At 42.5% G+C, this 19,408-nt stretch overlaps 1 protein-coding gene across 1 annotated transcript; it reads left to right on the forward strand.

The window, feature by feature from the left end:
* Positions 1 to 70: 70 nt before the first annotated feature.
* On the forward strand, positions 71 to 2,097 carry LOC121603608 (4-coumarate--CoA ligase 1-like). Its single transcript, XM_041932598.1, has 2 exons — positions 71 to 452; positions 525 to 2,097. The coding sequence occupies exons 1-2, from the start codon at positions 107 to 109 to the stop codon at positions 1,799 to 1,801; spliced, it is 1,623 nt and encodes a 540-aa protein (XP_041788532.1). The 5' UTR covers positions 71 to 106; the 3' UTR covers positions 1,802 to 2,097.
* Positions 2,098 to 19,408: the final 17,311 nt, after the last annotated feature.

Consider the following 19,408-nt stretch of genomic DNA (forward strand, 5'->3'; position numbering starts at 1 on the left):
CACCTCTTTATCAACATGCCGGACAGACAGATAACGGTAGAACTGCACCATTGTACATCTCCATATTGCTTCTCGACGCGCAGTATCAATCCAACCGTACACCACCATGCAACAACCCGCAGCCGCCGATGAATCGTTCATCGTTCGTGGCCCTCCAGCACCGGCTGATCTTACGCTAGGTGCCCATTCACTCGGTCAACTGTTTCTCAAAGTTTTGCAGAAAACTCCACACAGCGTTGCGCTTGTAGATGGAGTTTCGGGTAGGGAGTATTCGTATCACGAGGTGCTGCAAATTGCCCTACAGCTGGCTGCTTATTTGCACGATCACAACATTCAACGCGGTGATGTAGTGGCAATTGTGGCCGAGAACCGGTACGAGTACCCGGTCACAGTGATTGCCCTATTCCTGGTTGGGGCGACCGTTGCACTGTTCAATCCCAACTACACTACACGTAAGTCACTCTCCAAACTCAATGCATCGATACGGTATGCTAAGATATTTGTATCCTTTTCCGATCCTGCAGGTGAACTGGTGCATGCTCTAAATGTGGCCCGTCCGAAGCTTGTATTTGTTTCATCGTTAGCGAGAGGATCGCTGCTGAAGGCGAGTCAAACGGTCAAACAGCCGCTGATAAACGTTATCTCCTACGATGCACTCGAACGCGGCACCAGCTTTGCGCACTGTTTACAGCGATCAAGCAAACGGTTCACAGTCGCCTCTATTGAGCCCATGTCGGTAGAGATAGCCGAGGAAGTGGCAATCATCGTCATGTCTTCCGGTACTACAGGCCTACCGAAGGGTGTACTCATCACACACCGGAACGTTATGGCTACGATGGCTAACGTGCGGGATGCACTGGACAAGGGACTGTCACTGCACTGCAGTCTCGATGTTTTACCGTGGTTCCATGTAGCCGGTGGTATCTCCATGCTCAGTTGGCTCGGTGCTAATCTCACCGTGGTGTATCTGCCCCGGTTCGAACCACGGACCTACCTTCGCTGTATCGAGCGGTACCGTCCAAGCTTCCTCAACATGGTGCCCCCAATTGTGGTGTTTCTGGCGAAGCATCCGGCCGTGCTCGAGTACGATCTGACATCGGTGCAAACGATCGCCTGTGGGGCGGCCCCGCTGAGCCGAGAAGTAGAGCAGCTGATCAACGAGCGGTTACCGGGCATCCGCATCCGCCAGGGCTATGGGATGAGCGAGACCACGCAAGCGATCACGTTCTACGATCGCGATACACTTAAGCCGGGCAGCATTGGCACGGTGCGTGCTGGTCAAATGGGTAAAGTGGTAGACGTTGAGACGGGACGCGCCCTCGGTCCTAACCAGCAGGGTGAGCTGTGCTTTAAGGGTTCTTTAATCATGAAGGGTTACATCGGGGCCGAGCGTGTTATCGACGAGGACGGTTGGTTGCACACTGGCGACATCGGGTACTACGATAGCGATGGAGACTTTTTCATCGTCGATAGATTGAAGGAGCTGATCAAATACAAAGCGTTTCAGGTGCCACCGGCCGAACTGGAGGCCGTGCTGCTAACGAACCCGGGCGTCAAGGATTGTGCCGTCGTTGGAAAGGCCGACGAGCGTGCGGGTGAGCTGCCGCTCGCATTTGTGGTACCGACTGAGGGTATACCAGTAACTGAAGAACAACTCATTCAGTATGTCGACGAAAGGGTTTCAAATGAGAAACAGCTTCGTGGTGGTGTACGCTTCGTAGAAGAGATTCCGAAGACGGCGAGTGGTAAAATTTTGAGGCGCACGTTGCGTGAGTTGGCAAATCAACGAGCAAAGCTGTGAAGATATTACTTCATTACGTTACTTTTGAATACTGTATCAATTTATAATTTCCGTGAAAAAAAATATTTGCTAGTTTATTATGGAAGAAAATGAACACAAAATCGATGCCTGTTTAGTCGCTTAGTCCTAAATAATGTTTCTTTTAAAATTATATTGATTAGAAATAAGTGCAAACCAATCAATGTGTCACCAGACAGGCATATCTAATTAAGCTAACCTTGATATTGGGGCCCTTCACGATTCACGTCAGTTTTTTGTATGGAGTTTGACAGTTGGAGGCTGAAATCGTGCAAACACTCCATACAAAACCGCACACAAAACTAGCCTGCAATTTTCAGTCTAGATTATTCTAGCCTCAAAGCTAGAATTAGATTCGAGTACCTGCTAGAAAAAATGGTGTTGTTTACATTTACCCCAAGGTGCATTAAAGAGATCACGTGGTGGAATCTATAATCAAAGTGTATGTAGTCCAGGTGGTCTCATAGTTTGTTTTTTAAAACCAAATTTGAATATCACTTTATGACAGAATGGGTGAAAACTTTTGTTCAAACAAGCTTTCTTGAGGCTTGAAGAATACTCAAAACACTCTTAAAATCTTCTTTCTGGAGCTGAAGCGATAAAAATCAGCCTTTTAAATTCATACACCTTGGCATAAGCCCACCTGGATATTATGCTCACTTACATAGCTGCTCGAAAACTGCTATACAATGCAAACAGCTGACAGGCTGAAATTTCAGCCTACGAACTTACAACGGAAAGGGCCCCATTATTGCTCTTAGTAAAAGAATATTTTCAAACTGAATGTTAAGGGGCAAACGTTAAAGATTTAAAACAATTTTCCAAAAACATACTCGAGATGACAATCGATACAAGAAAGCTTCTTCTCACGATTCAGCACTTGCAGTTTTCAATTTTAGCCAAAATATCTGTTTCCAAGGAATTTTCTTAGCTGGTTTTAAATAAGGAGAATGTTTCAAGCAACTGTGTAGAATCAAACTTGTGAAAGAGGACATATTTCAGTATCTAGTATTTTATTGAGTAGATACTTTATCCTAACCTATTTGATAGAGTTTGTGTCTTGTCTTGTACGAGAAAGCCCCTAAAAATACTTTTTGTTCAATGTGTATAGGAATATCTTATGACTATGATCAACGAATAATGTAAATCAAATTTATTAACGTCAAACAAATGTATGCATTGATTTAAAAAAGCTTGAAACATATTGAATAACATTCTATAGCGATATGTGAACGCTATAATCCATACTTACCCACTTGCAAAGCACACCGAAACAGCTTTTTGCCAATCCAAAGGATGCTTTACACTAATACCGACAGCATCCCATTCGGCCATCGATCGATGATAGCACATATACCAAAAAAAGAACGAGCTTGGGAACGTATTTAGAACCATCGGCCCGTTGTTCAATCGAAAAGTACTTCCAGCTGCAGCATGTACGGGGAAAAAGTGTACACAAAACAGGTACACCGTACACACCTAAACTGAACCGGCAAATTTTCATCATAAAGTACACTCTGCACGATGAGCGAATGCTAACATTCATCCACTCCGCTACGAACTACGATGCAAGATGAGGGCCGAGTCAGTGCCAGGCATTTCGGAGCGGACTTGCAGTGTCTGGCTGTGCACAAATAATCATTCAATTAGTCTGATTAGGTTTCGTTCGATCAATCGATCGATCAGTTTCAGCTCTTCGTCCTGTGCTGTTCGAACGCGACCGCTCCCGTTTGAGGCGAAATTGAACAACCGGCAAGAATTTTTCTCCTCTTTGCTTTTGTATATTCATGTTCTATTTGTATGGATTTTTCCTCAAATCTCTTCACACCACAATAAAGATTTGAAAATTGGAAAACAGGTGCCATGCTCGAGCCAGCACAGAACCTATAATCCTTTCCTACTTTGGCTGCCTCCTGCCGGACAGGCATCAAACGCTCACCCCCCGGATATACTTGCGAGGGATGAACAACTTCATTCTCGTTCAACGTGTTCCTATCGGCCAGCAGATCGAATTTATCGTAAAGTGAAGCGAAAAATTAGCTTACTATAAAAAATGCATCGACTTTGCCGGACTTTTACCGGTACAGCCACGGTGAAGATGACCGCCCGAAAGGGTAGTTTACTCGTGCGATGACCAATATACAAATCCGATAAAGGTCATGTGTGTATGTATCTGTGTGTTCGTTTCGGTGTGAACTAAATGCAGCCTACGATGTGCAATGGCGCAAACTTCGTCACGCAGTGTAGACGGCAGGTGATGGATAAAGTTTACCACACGCACCCCACGCTTTCAGGATTAGGCTGCATCGGTTCCATCACCCTTATTCCTTCCCATACCGACATCATTTTTAGGAAAGTATCCAGAGTGCCTCAGTTAGACACCGACATTGTTGTAGGCCTAGCCTGACTTCGGGTGATATGCCGCCAACTCTTGGCAGCGCAATAACCAGTAGTATGGTGAAATGAAGAACGAGACGCCTGCATGACGCCATGATCTGATGGACCTGAAGCCCATGGGAACCGTTTTTGCATGCTTTTTTGCATGAAGTGAAAGATCCAAGCTGAGCTGGTAGCACGGTGTGTTCGCTCACACACTCACAGCACAAGGGAGACGTTTCTCTGTGGACGAATCGGGAATGGACCAATATCGGAAGCGGCACGCAAAACCCGGCACCCGGCGGGAGACCGGTCGGTCGGTGAAACATCTATAATCCTGCTCATAAATATTCAAAACATTTGTAGCGCAAACCACCGCCAGCCGAAGGTGTGCCATGACCATGGAGCGATGCGAACGTTTATGTAGTTGTGTGATAGTATAAATGGCACTAGTAGTAGCACCTGTTTCTTAGCTAATACTCCTACCTACACCATTACTACTACTATTACTACTACTACTACTACTACTACTACTACTATAGCCTGTGGGAAAGAATTGCCTCTTCACCTGCAGGTAGGAACATGATTGGGACCGAGAATTACCTGGCACGAAGAAACGACTGAACGCAAATAGTCCCGCGTCACGGTTTCACGGGTACTACGCGAAAGCTTCACGGTGCGGAAAACTGTGTGAATAGGATGGAGCATTGCCGATGCTGTTGTCTCACCGCCCGAAGATGAAAGCTTGCAAGGGAAACGGCGCCCAACCTGCCCGAATGTCTGCGACCTTCAAAGCGTTTGGTACACGAACACCGTCAGCTGGCTTTTCCGGTGCTTTTCCCTCTAGTACAGACACACGCACAACCAAATGTTTGCGCATGCACCAACGTGGTCGTGTTTTAGAACACACGCCACCTTGGTCGTCCTCATCGTGCCTGCTCGCCACGTGCAACATCGTTACCCCATACCGTACGATGCCCGTTCTACCGTACTACCACGTGCGTGTGAGGTTGGCATGTACTAAGGACGTATCGCCCCTTTATTCCTGACCTAGCTGAAGTTTTTCTGCCATAGTGACAAGTTTTTTTTTTTATTTAGCTGTTGTTTGCCTCTCTGTTCCAGCTACCGGGAGCTAAACAACTAAACAGCTCTTACGGATGGACCGGACCACAGCACATGGAGCTCTTGGCATTCCCTACCCGGTCAGCGGCGGGAATGTCCCGACCAGACACACAAGCGTCTTTTGATCTTTCAACCGTAAGGTATACATGTTTACCATGCTGCCCTTTTAGTCAGAGACTTTTTTTTCTTCTTTTTCTTACTTTTGTGCACAACTTTGCCTTAACACTTCACACGCTACGTTTATGGGTGAGTTGAAGGCATTTCAAGCAACGATCGAATGCATACTCGTCCGGCTGTTTGTCGTAGAGGGCCAAGAAGCACCAGCGGTCAGGTAGGAAAGCGTTGTCATTTTTCACACTCATCTCGTGGCGTTGTAGTAGACGTCGTTGACGTGTGCCAGAAGCAATTTCAGTTTGCAACATCAGTAAGGCAAAAAAATGGAACCAATGGAACTAAGACTAACAGCACAACCAGCAACAGCTCACTCACACACACAAAAAAGGCTACATTCCGAGTTGCTTCTATTTACTTTCGGCCAGGAGCACATTGCACGAGAGTTGCGAAAGCAAACGAGGAAAGAAATTACCTTATCTTGAGGACGTCCGTCCTCCCAACAGCATTGCCCCCTTGCCCAGGAGCGTTCTGATGCGTACGAAATTGTTTTGTCATTTCATTCCTCCGTCAGACCAACTCGTTTTAAACCCGCAAACCGACTCGGACCGACCGAGAATGGATTCTGCCTCTAGGATAGTACGGACACCACATACACACCACACTCAATAGCCGACTGCAGATGGTCGTAACCAACGACAATAATTGTATTGCCGAAAACTCGACAGGCAAGCAAACAAAGTTTTATCCCGATTTGCGTTGGAATTGTTAGCTTTCGGTTAAGGGCACGTGGCATCCTCTGTGCCGGATTGAAAGGGTTTTTTTTTTCCTTTACTTCGCTGGACGTTGCAACGAAGATGCAAAGATAAGCCAACAGCAATGATCATCTGCGTTTGGTATTCACCCATGTATCCGAATGACTTTGACTAAATAAAATATGAATAAAAATTGTATGAAGCGGGCTTTTTTGTTTGTTCGTAAAACGAAACGATGTGATTGCAACAAGAAGATATTTTGGGATATATTTAACGATGATATATTATGTTAAACGAGGCAAAGACCAAACTGATGGTGGCAATATCAGCGGGCCTACCAATAAATAATCAGAATCTACGTAGGCGTGACGTGCAGATAGGTGAACGAACTATTGAAGTCGTTCCAGAATTTACCTATCTTGGGTCAAAGGTCAGCAACGGCAATAGCATGGAAGCTGAGTTGCGCGCAAGGGTGCTGGCTGCCAACCGGTCATTCTACAGCCTGAAAAGTCAGTTCATCTCAAAGAACCTGTCGCGACGGACGAAGCTGGGACTATATAGTACCTATATAGTTTCGGTACTCACATACGCCTCTGAGACATGGACACTGTCCAAATCTCACGAAACCTTCTTAGCCGCATTCGAGAGGAAGATGCTCAGAGGGATACTTGGCACCGTATGTGTGGAAGGACAATGGAGGAGCCGCTATGATGACGAGCTATACGAGATTTACGGCGACCTCACTGTCGTGCAGCGTACCAAGCTCACCAGGCTCCGGTGGGCTGGCCATGTTGTACGCATGGAAACGGACGACCCAGCCCGTAGAGTCTTTTTAGGCCGTCCACAAGGACAGAGGAGGCGTGGTAGGCCCAAATTGAGGTGGCAAGATGGCGTGGAGGCGTCCGCCATTAAGGCCGGAATAACGGACTGGCAGACGAAGGCGCGAGACCGTGAGCGGTTTCGGACACTCCTGAGGTAGGCCAAGACCGCAAAGCGTTTGTAGCGCTGGATAAGTAAGTAAGTAAGTATTTTATGTTATTCTTATACTGCTTATCAGAAAAACCAATTAGACTCCTGATCGACTCATCATCAGCTGGCCTGAAATATTCACAACAATACAATCGAACGATCCACGGCTGACGTATTGGTTTAATGGAATGACGGAAAAGGTGCGGGAAAAGGAAAAGGTGCGCGAGAGACGATTCATTGTGCCAAAACGACGCTAATGAATGACGACAGTGCTAGCGGCTATGGTGATCCGAACCGGTAAACAGTGTATTCTATTCAGACAACAGTGTCTTGCATGGAGCATTGGATCCAAGACGTTGTACCAGACATTAGTCGGTAGTTGATATCTATTACGGTTAGTTGATATCTAGTTGATATTATTATCTATTATTGATATTAGTGATTGTATTATTACATGAAAAGAATAATAATAAGCTATCATGTGCCTCTTTTTCCATAATTGTTAACCTTTTCTGTTGTTTTATTTGATTCTCTTGCCACAATTCCAATTAAGATATGTGGGTATGGTTAATATTATCATTTTTAAACCAAATCATATCGACTCATTCCTGCAAGATTTGATTTATTTACCCAATTTGATCTGAACATTCAATCAAAAATGTTAAATTGGAGCTCTCTGTAAAAGTAAAAAAGGCTCACCGGAAAGAAGGGACTCAGAGTTACGACAGCGTTCCAATAAACGTCTACTGGTGTGGCGCTAATAAATGTGAGTCTGACATGTCTGTGGTTTTGGTGAACCGCATCGGTACGTGGATACTGCATAAGCTGTATTAGTTACATTTTTATGCGTCTTTTGTTCTTATTAGTACCATTCAAAACATTAATTTATTAAACCACTGTTATACCACCTACAATCCTATAATTTTGTTCAACGTAAAACATACCTTTCAGTCAACACAAACCAAAAAAACAACAGCTTCCTACATCGTTTCCGGTGGCACCATACACCTCTTCCTCTGTGTGCAAAATTGCGTGGCAAATCCATCACTCGGCAAGTCTATTCGTTTTGTGAACAAAAACACCACCAACATGACACATTTTTGGTGGTTTAAATCAATTTGCTCTTGATATTACTGTGCCATCGTCATGGCTTCCCACTGACGCTGGCGTGGTTCGATCAACAACTTCCCCGACCCAGTGCATGTGGTAGAGATGAGAGATGAAAATATGACAACGGAACGGAACGGGATGGCTTAAACCGACACAGACAGCTTAGGACGACGTTGTGATAGTTTCGGTTCAGACGACCACAACCACGTCACCCGCAGTATCAACAGTGTCTAGAGCATGTCAGCGAGATTTTCGTGAATCTGCTGTGAATCTACGTGAGAGCTGTGTATGCTTAGCGCATTAGTTTTGCAGGAAATATAGAATATTTTCAGCCTGTTTTTCGAAAGAATCATCAAGTAAAATGATTTAGAGATTTTAAATCGCTTCAGTTCTAACTGCTTTGTTTATTTATGATTTTTATATACTTCATTTTCAGCTCATTCAAACCGTTTCATAATACAAAAAAAATGATGTTTTCCTATTATTTCTTTTGCCTAACATTTATTGCACCTTTTCAATACCAACGACTATGAAATGTGGCAAACATTTAGCTTACCCCACCTCATACAACTTGTGCTTGCCATCAGCGTGAAACGAGGTGACTTCGAGCAAGTCGAGCACAATAATAGCGCTTAAACCATACCGTACCCGTTCGTTTCCGGCCTGCCGGGTGTTTGATTGCAACACAGCATCGCAACACACCGGAAACGGTCGATGTTTACCGCCCGTGGTGCTGCACACGTCACCTTTTCCGCTTTCCTTCAAGTCCGACCAGTTGATGAAAGCTTCAACAGCTCTAACCTGCAAGTGCTGCTAGTGACGTAGTCTGGCTTCATTCAATACACTCTGCCACGGCCGACATCTATCCCGATGGTGGACGAAAACTTAACGGTCAAATTCACACTTCGCGGCAGCTTAGTAGTTTCAGTACGTACTAGCAAAACGTTTCGTTTGCTGCCGACACGACGGCAATGCAAGATTCGTGCGAGTGTGCAATTAATGAAGAAAACAGCCAATCTCTCCTTGATCATTCAGTTCGTTGCGGGGTTTTTTGTATATACTTCTTTTTTAAACGAACCACCGGTTGGATACATCGTCTAAATCAGTTTCGAAGATTCGAGGTGCATGCAGCTTAAATCAACCGAATAAGGCGGAAAACAAACAGATCAACAGAATGCCGTCTCATGGTGAAAAAATCTCTAGGTACGAGTATGGTCTAAAAAATTTGGAACGTTTCTTGCTCCATCCTCAGATTTCAACACCTTCCCGCCTCAGCAGCATCATGCAACCAAAATCAACTACCAAGTGGGCTGTGTAGTAAAAAAAGACATCAATTTAAAAAAAGGATGATGAACAAAAACCGGAACACAACCCACTAAAACAAACCAAAAACCCTGTGGAGAATGACCGCATACGGGTTGTGCTTTTCACTCGTTTCGCCGCAGACTAGCTGACTGGCTGACACACTGACTTTTTAGTACGTTCCACCACTTGCCTGCATATGAGCGAGGAATAGCTAGAAAAGGTGAACATGTACAAATCCCATCGACTTACTATCCCCACTATCTGCCTGAAATCGTCTTTGCTTCGCCCGGGTAAAGCGTAACCAACCCCTGGCGTCGGCAGGATAATCGGTCGCACTGGCCGCGGACAATCAGGAAGCAAGGCCACGTAATAGCAGTATGAATAAATAATGCTTTGACAGTGTTAAGTTTCATTTGTTCGTGGGATTGAAATAATTATCGGGGATCGTGCACATCGTGACGGTGGAGCGAACCGGACAACGATAAACCACTGACTGTTTGCTGACGGTTGCTTCCATACATGCACCGACTAGCGCGTCGCCGGCGCATTGTGCACTACGGAGCAATGGATGATGATAAAGGATAGCAAAACGCCAACGCAAAGTGCAAGTAAAGACATCAGCCCAAAAGCCGTAGCTCGTTTGTTTTCAACTCGCATTGTCAATTCATTCTTATATGCGGGTTTGTACAACACAGATTAAAATTAATATTGTACTTACCCTCAAAGGAGGGCAGGTTTCAGTGTAATGGTGGTATATCAGAGGCGAGCCCCACATGGAAGACTTCCCATATATGCACAGTTTTGATAAGACATTAGTTTTGGATTTAGAAGTAAGTTGCAGAAATACGATATAAAAGTAGTTTATATTTAACATTTTCCAAACTATGGTAAAAGAAATGGTGTACAAATTATATAAGCCCAAAGCAGTGAAATATTTCATACTTTTGTTATTGAAATGTACAAAAGCTTATGAGAGGTAATGTAGAAGTTTGCATAATGTTTGCTTAGTGGGCTATGAGAAATTTATACGATCTTAAATATGGAACAAATCAAACGATAGGTAATTGTATTTCACAATAGATACACATTAAGACCGGGATACATTGTCCGTACTCGCTAGTGTGATTTTGAATTTTACTAGCGCATCTGGCGGCGGCTGACCGAAACATTTGCCGAACAATTTGGAGCCGCTTCAGAAAATATGTTATTTTTTTCAGATTCTTTACTTAAACTGGACTGGAAAAGGTTTGCAATTGATAGATGAATATGTTGTGCAAGTATTTCAAACATTTTTGCATGAAAAAACGATGAAAAAATTACTTAAATTGCAGATGCGGGCCGACACGATGATCTTCTTCTTCTTCTTTGGCTCAACAACCGATGCCGGTCAAGGCCTGCCAACCCACTTGTGGGGTTGGCTTTCAGTGACTTATTGATTTCCCCCCATAGCAGGATAGTCAGTCCTACGTATGGCGGCACGGTCTATTTGGGGCTTGAACCCATGACGGGCATGTTATTAAGTCGTACGAGTTGACGACTGTACCATGAGACCGGCTAACACGATGATCTAGTGAAAATAAAAATTACTCTGGCGAGTGTCCCGGCCTTTAAACTCGTTTTAAATATATGTTGAAGTACTTTTTCAAAGCAATTTGCGTTCAACTATAGAGGAACTATAATAAATATCATTAAGAGTGTTAATTCGGTACGAAATTATGTTAATAGATTGTAGGAAAAATAATCAAATTACTTATCATATAATGTAAAAATAATCTTCCTTACAGGATTTTTCAAGTCAGAATTGAATGTCAGCGAAACAATATCAGAAGCTCAAGATGCAGTTTAGCTGTCAACAGTTGTTGTTTCACCGCACCGATGCTATTTTGCACAAGCGCAATATAATTTTTAAATCGCGCAAGCTGTTTTTTAGAGGCCTTTCGCATCGTTTTGCAAATTCATCCACGCATTTTGAGTTTATTTGTTTACAAATCAATTATTTAGTGCGTTTCTAGCGTTATATTTATGAAATATGAAATAAAACTGACATTCGATTCTGACTTGTAAAACAATGTATAATATAATAGTTTTATCTTTTCAATTCAAAAAGATAATAGAATTCAAAAAGCCGTTGAATGGAGCTTTCCTTTCATTGATTAGTAAATTTCACAACACAGTTGAATGCCACAATTGTTGACACAATATCTCATTTAAAGCTATATTCTCCTGAACAGTTTGGTTCATAGCCAGCTAAAAGGGTGTCGAAAAAAGATCTTTTCTTGATGCTCTTTATCTTTAATTAGCTTTGCAGCTTTTCAATAATAACTAAATTATGCAATGTTAGAAACTGACGCTCTAACTAAAAAAAGAGAACAAAGTGAATTTGTTTGGTAAGCACTGAGGGTGCACCAAAAAAATAGTTTTTTTTTCTTTATTCTCCGTGATCTTCGCTCTTGGGTGTTTTTATCGCAATTATCCTATTTTGCGCGGTTTTCTCCCTTTTTATCCTATGTACACACACAAAAACATCGCCTTAGCTGACAGTTTGTTGGAACCTTATAACAGTTTCCAACATACAGTAAATTACCAAAACATTATATGTGTTTTGCTTTCTATTCTTTGTTTTTGTCTTTCTATAGACTCGCATCAATACATATGAAAATTGATGTTTCTATTCGATTAAAAACGAAAGCTGTGTACCATTTTTAAAGAATATTACACAATCTGATTCCTCAACAAATTTTTCGAAAAAAAAACATCACTATCTATTATCATACTTGTTCGGATTCTATGAGTAAAACCTTCATTCAAATAATATTTCAATCTCACAACGACCATGTTATACCATGCTGTCCGCATACGTCCGAGATGCAGCTAAAAGAAAACAATGTCACACTCATTCCCTCGTATCACCATACTGAACCAAACCCAATTATAGCCATGATAAATCGCAGTGATTCAACCAGGTGAAAAGCAAACGCAAGAACGATTCATTCTCCCGATCCGGGATGACATAATTTGTCTCCTGTACGAATTCCTTCACGACCCGTGGTCTGCCTCTTGTTGATGAACTGGTACAACCACTGCAATCGATAAATAGCGCTGTCCATCAATGGCCAATAAATTCTCCTTAACCAGTGCTGACAAGCCCGTGCCCAATTATCCTGCCGGCCGGTAAATTTTACCACACCATCTCCAAGCGCACGATTGTTAGCGCCATTTACGAAATCGGCCGCGAAAAGCCCATCCCGAACCATGCCCTCCGACGTCCTTGGCTAGGTGTCTTCTACCCGATGGCCATCATTCAAAACTGGTCTGGCAAGTGATAGCCAGACCGTCGTCACGTTTAGGGCCAGTCAGAACGTCGAGCTTCATCCCGCACCAATATCGACCATTTGTCACGCTGCCGGAGTCTCTGCTAGAAAAGCTCGGGAAGGTGAAAGGCTTCTCTCTTTACACTCTCCTTCGCACACTTTCGTGCGGCACGGAAACGATTGCGCAAAAAGCTCCATCCCATGGCACCGTGGTGTTTGAACGAAGACGAACGTGTGTTCATTGTCACTGGCAATTCCTGGTTTGACTCCAGCAAAAAAAAAGCCTCAGCACCTTACCTTCTTTTTGTACCACTTTCATCACGTTTTCTCGCGCTTTATTTCATCTTTTTTAAAATTCTTGTGCATCATCGCGGCCCAAGATGCGCAGAGTGACAGTACTACAGCCCCGTCTACAACCATCGGGAATGGTGTGACAGTGTTGACGCGAAATATATTTACCACCCGACCAGAAACCTTCCCATCTAACGGTTCAGGATAACGTAGGCCTGCAGAGGGAATAGATAAGGGAACAAATATTGAAGCACACACACACAAAATACAACCCATCAGGTTCAAGTCGGTAGAAGAGGCGGCTGATACGCATGTTATAAATTACCTCATCAATTTTTCATTGTAAATATTCATAACGTGAGAAGTTTGATCAAACTGCCATTTTCGTGAGGGGTTGGGAAACTGTTAACATTGGTTTCGATGTGCTCTTGCAATGTATGTCAAAATTGTGCGGTAAATTGGCTTCATTCATTATTTACATTGAATATCATAACATTTAGCAAGGACTTTTTATCGATAACCTAGCTGCTTTTGCAAGCTATGCTTGAAAAATGGTAGTAAGAAGAATTTATCTGATTATTTATATATACTACTTGTCTCCAACATAAACCATTGATAAAGACATCGGAGAATATTGCCTAGCGCGAATTTCGTAGTTTTCAAGCATACCTCTAGTAGTTGTTTGTACATGGGATAAGTTTTTTTCTTCTAATGTAAATGATTTTAAAAATTGATAAACAGTCAATTTATTTTGCATTTCACTTTATTTTGTGGTTCACATTTTGACGATTTTTTTAAGTATAAGACTAGTAGTAGTATAATTAATCTAATTTCAAAGAGAAAATAAAAAAGGCAAACATTTATTCGATGCATGAATAATTGTACATATTTGTTGCAATCGATCTATATTGCGGACCTCTACTGTCAATTGGCTCTGAACAATACAACCCAGTAGACAAATATTTCCACTACCAAATAGTGAAATTACTAGTTTTCGTTGAATCTGTAACGATTGATTCAAAAGAGGCCCACATCCCACACTAGTGGTGCCCAGGTATTGCTACACTGTAACCGCGCGGCTACATGAGGTGAAATATACAGCGAAATGAACTATTTGACAGGTGAAATATCTGACAGGTATAGCTAAAGGGTTGGGGGAGACACAACATCCGCTTTCGAAATTCTATTTAAAATAATATCTTCTCAAGCAGAACATTCCCTAATTGGAAGAAATTATTAACTGTTGACTGAAAATTAACGAAGTACTCTATATTGAAGCTATTTAATGGATTTAATTACGATTTTGTGCACGTTATTTGTTTACATTGCACATCAGCTGGTTGCTGTGATGCTTTATCCGTCAGATATTTCACCTGTCAAATAGTTCATTTCGCTGTATATTTCACCTCATGTAGCCGCGCGGTAAGATGTGTGTAGATAAAAATATGTATAACGATTTATAAAACTAAACTTGCATGATTGGCAATCGTTACAAAAAATTTTATCTAATATTTTGTTTTATTTTTATTTTATTTTTTTGACTCAGGTGAAGCTTCTAATTCATCACAGTGCATTCTATACTAGAAACAGTAGGAATTTTTCCACGGTTCTATGCAACAGACAAACGAATTGTTCACTCACGAACCCACGTTCATTTCATCGACCCTATTATGTTGGTAAAACTTTTTATACTACAGTTCAGAACAGTTGGTCAAGTATTACATCAACCCCTTTCCGAAAAGTATACCCAGTGGCTGGCCAGTTGCAGTGGTCTGAGTGGTGTTCAAGTATTGTGCAAGTGTATTCAGTTTGTTGCTTTCATTTACCCACCTATCTGTTCCTCGAACGTATTAACAAAGCAAGCTTCGGCTTCGGCGCATGGTACTGCTAGCTGAGATAAAATGTCAACCAAAAAAGACAAACCGGTAAATGAATGAATGCATGGAAAATAGGTTCCCGATTCGCTTTCCCGTCTCTGGAAATGAAGCGCAACGAGCCGAACGAGCTCGTATGCATTTTATCTATTTTAGCTACTTCTGCCCTCTTTGCATCCCTCACCTTCGTGTCATTAATAGATTTCGACCCCAGGTTGCAACTAACCAGTCAGTGATCGGTACGAGACTGATTTCGTTTGTCTCACAGCTAGAAAGAAAAAAATGCTTGCTTTACTGACACAAAAGTGACACAGCGAGAATTTAAAAACAAAATGCCGTACCGGCAAAACGAACTACGAAAACAAATCCAATCACCACCACTAGCTTCGTCCAGCGTTTCTGATGAAATTGCCTCCACCTGATCCTTCCCAGTCCTGGTCCGGCACATGTCGATACAAGTGGAACATAATTTTTAGCATGCAAAACATGGGATATGGGGCATCCCAGTGTACCCGGTTGACCGTTGGATGTTGTTGAAAGGATTCTAATTAGGATTGGCAGAAAATGGGAAAATGGTTCATTTGTTGTGAATTGCATACAGTAAAAACAATTCAAGTCGTAGTACAAAGGCTTCCTCGGATGCGAACTAAAGGAAAACGGGAAGTACACTGATACCGGTTATTGTGTGCTGCATACTTTACCATCGTTGCACTAGATACGAAAGCGGTATGAGATCGTATTACATTTGTAGAAAGGATTAAAATCTTCCGCACAATCACATATTGTATTCGGAAAAGCATTATGCGTCCAAAAAAATGCGTATATTTACAGTGCTGAGAATTTTATTTTATAGAATCATTAAATGTTAATCCACACCAGCTCTTATTACCTTATTGTTGTCTTTATTTATTTTCATTGTCGCTTATTATTAATCGCATTACCGTTTAATAGTTGTTGAAATTGTCCTGCAGGTTGAGAATTGCGAGAGAGCAGAATACGGGTTTTTTAACTATGTTCTATGTTGCATTACCAACCTTTGAGTGGCGAATCGCCTAGGGCCCCGCCGATTTAGGTGTCCGAAGATCTCTAGTGTGTAGTATGTCGTATGTCTACAAGTGGACAGAGTGACAAGGGCCCCCGGAAAGATGGTCGTTGGGACTCCGTGGCAGGAGAACCATTTGCATTTTCCTCGGCCTCGGTAACCTCGTATAACAGTAGAATAGTTCAGTTGTCATATCTGCCTCGTCTGCAATCTCAGTCGCAAATCCGCAGACATACCCACCACGAGCATTTTTGAGTTTCCTCGGTAGCGAGATCGAATGACGTTTCATTGCAATACTGGATTGACAACCGAGTTATACGAGTTTGATCGCGGTAACGAGGAAACCTCGCGTGGTGCATTTTCAGCCTAGGAAAGATACTGCATGCACTGTAATTTGGTTCCAGCAGGCGCATCGTATTGCAGTCGAATAGTTCTTTTATTTCTTCCACTCTCAAACTTTTCACTATTTTCCGTTGCCTTTCTATTATAACGCTTTTATACCAATGACTTGTAAATAATAATGGATGGTTTATTTGATTGTAAAAATCCTCATCTTATCTAATGAAGCTTGAAAAGACTTTAACTAAACAAATCAATAAAGTTTAAGTAACACGATATATATATGCATACTGTAAACATTTTGTTGATAAAAATGGCACCTTCATTAACATTAAAGCTACAACAATATCCCAATGAAAGGCCTAAATTGGGATATGGTTGGCGACCATTGGCGTCTAACCATCACTTTAAATTCACGAACAGCTTTCCGATACAGCATAGCCCCTCAACGGAAAAACAAAACATTCTCCATCACATGATGTGTTCCTTCCGAATAATACCGTCAAAACACAGCCAAAACAACAAAATCTGTTTCCATATGGATGATTCATTTTACACAGCGCCATATCGTTTTTTCGTTTTTGCTCATGCAAAATACGTTCCAAATGCCTTCTCCGCTAGGAGGATTTCGTCAAACCTCCCTTTCCATTGTTGTAGCATTTGCAGAATGGAATTCAATGCCGCATTCTTGCAGCTTGATTTCACCCACGTAGGATTTCCATTCCAGTGCTTAAATCATACCACTGAAATCATTCACAAAAGCATCCAGTGTGCGATAAAATCCATTCAAATTTATCGAATCGAACAATAAAATAGGATTCGATGAAAATGAATAAAAAAATACACAATGCAATCGCAACGCTCCGCCCCCATCGATACATGAAGCACCGGAACGTCAAGCTGGATTGGTTAGCCCGGGGAAGCCAGCTCGTGATACAGGGCTGGTTGTCCTGCTGATCACAATCCAATGGTTACAAGGATTACGTAAACCACCAACCTAAATAAACAGGAAATGGCACATATCATCTCATCGCCAACGCCAGGATGCTCTACCTCCCCTTCCCTTTCAATCGTACCCCTAAACGGTGGAAATTGTTCGCACGGCCACAAAAACGCCCACCAACAGCATCACCAAAATGATCCCCGTTAATGAGATTACAACGCGTGACAAAAATGATACGAGGTCGTCTCATAAAAGCGAAACCCTTGGTTCAAGCTCGAACACAGGCACGATGGGTACGCTCACGTGAGCACGACGCCATACCCCGGTGCTACACGACGCATGGGCTAAAGCGCAGCCACAAAGTCAGCACCAGTCGATAAAGCTCGGTGGTGCCAACGGTTGTTGGCTTCGTCCGTTATTTTTTATGCGATTTTAACGAGGCCACGGCAGCCTCCGCGGGTGTGACGAACGGGAAAGATTTACTTGCCCAGCCTGCCAGCCCACCCGGTGAACCTCATAAAGACGACGATCTTGGCCAGTGTACTTGGCGCACTTACTTCCGGTCCCAGATAAGACACACGGGCTATGGTGAATCAAACGACCATCGATGGTTAGGACCAATTCATGTTCGCGTGTCTTGCAACCGTTTTTCTTTTATGACGCCTTCACCCGCACTTATTACATTTGCTCTAATCATCGGCACACGACCGTTGGTTTTTTTTTTTGGTTTACTACCGTACGTTATCCGACGATGAGTGGTTGTAGTTCACAAATCATTTGTGCGATGTTGTATACCACAGTTTGGGGTAAAATTATGACAGCGTTAATGTCTTTTATCTCGGTGAAAGATGTGATTTCAAAATGGGGTATGAGCCAAGCCTTAAGCATTGTACAGCAAAACCACGTTTCTAAACTGATTAATAGATGAGTCTAGTAGATAACTAACATCGTTTTTGAAAATAAATTATTAGAGGCTAAGCAGACGTTGCATATTTGACAGGACAGTCCGAGGGACGTCAAGCCTCAATTGAGAACTGCCACTTCTTGATCGCATACTTCTAGGTCGCAATCTTCTTGGTCGCAAACTTCTTGGTCGCAAACTTTTTGGTCGCATACTTCTTGGTCACAAATTTCTTGTTCACAAATATCTTGGTCGCAAACTTCTTGGTCGCCAAAGTCTTGATCGCATACTTCTTAGTCGCAATCTTCTTGGTCGCAAACTTCTTGGTCGCAACATTCTTGGTCGCAACATTCTTGGTCGCAAACTTCTTGGTCGCATACTTTTTGGTCGCATACTTCTTGGTCGCATACTTCCTGATCATACATTCTGAGTCGCAAAATGTTTGGTCACAAACTTCTTGGTCGGATACTTCTTGGTCGCAACATTCTTGGCAGCATACTTCTTGGTCGCATACTTCTTGGTCGCATACTTCTTGGTCGCAATCTTCTAGGTCGAAATCTTCTTGCTCGCAAACTTCTTCGTCGCATACTTCTTGGTCGCATACTTCCTGGTTAAAACATTCTGAGTTGCAAAATGTTTGGTCACAAACTTCACAAAGTGAGTTTGAAAAGTGAGTTTATTGATTTTTAAAGGTGAGTTTATTGAGTTTGAAAAGTGAGTTTTTTGAGTTTGAAAAGTGAGTTTATTGAGATTGAGAAGCGAGTTTATTGATTTTTAAAAGTGAGTTTATTGAGTTTGAAATGTGATTTTACTGAGTTTGAAAAGTGAGTTTATTGAGTTTGAAAAGTGAGTTTATTGAGTTTGAAAAGTGAGTTTATTGAGTTTGAAAGGGAGTTTCTTGAGTTTGAAGTGTGGGTTTATTGAGTTTGAAAAGTGAGTTTAATGGTCGCAAACTTCTTGGTCGCATACTTCTTGGTCGCATACTTCTTGGTCGCAAACTTCTTGGTCGCATACTCCTGGTTCGCATACTTCTTGGTTGCAAACTTCTTGGTCGAAAACTTCTTGGTCGCAAAAATAGTGATCATAAAATGCTTGTTCGCAACACTATCTCCGCTCTAACATGGTTCCATTCCCAAACAC

Source organism: Anopheles merus, chromosome 2R (genome assembly GCF_017562075.2).
Source record: "Anopheles merus strain MAF chromosome 2R, AmerM5.1, whole genome shotgun sequence".
In the NCBI taxonomy this organism is placed as follows: domain Eukaryota; kingdom Metazoa; phylum Arthropoda; class Insecta; order Diptera; family Culicidae; genus Anopheles; species Anopheles merus.

Coding starts and splice junctions, on each gene's coding strand:
- LOC121603608 (XM_041932598.1), top strand. CDS start 107: ATGCAACAACCCGCAGCCGCCGATGAATCGTTCATCGTTCGTGGCCCT. Junction 453..524: donor CAATCCCAACTACACTACAC/GTAAGTCACTCT, acceptor CCGATCCTGCAG/GTGAACTGGTGCATGCTCTA.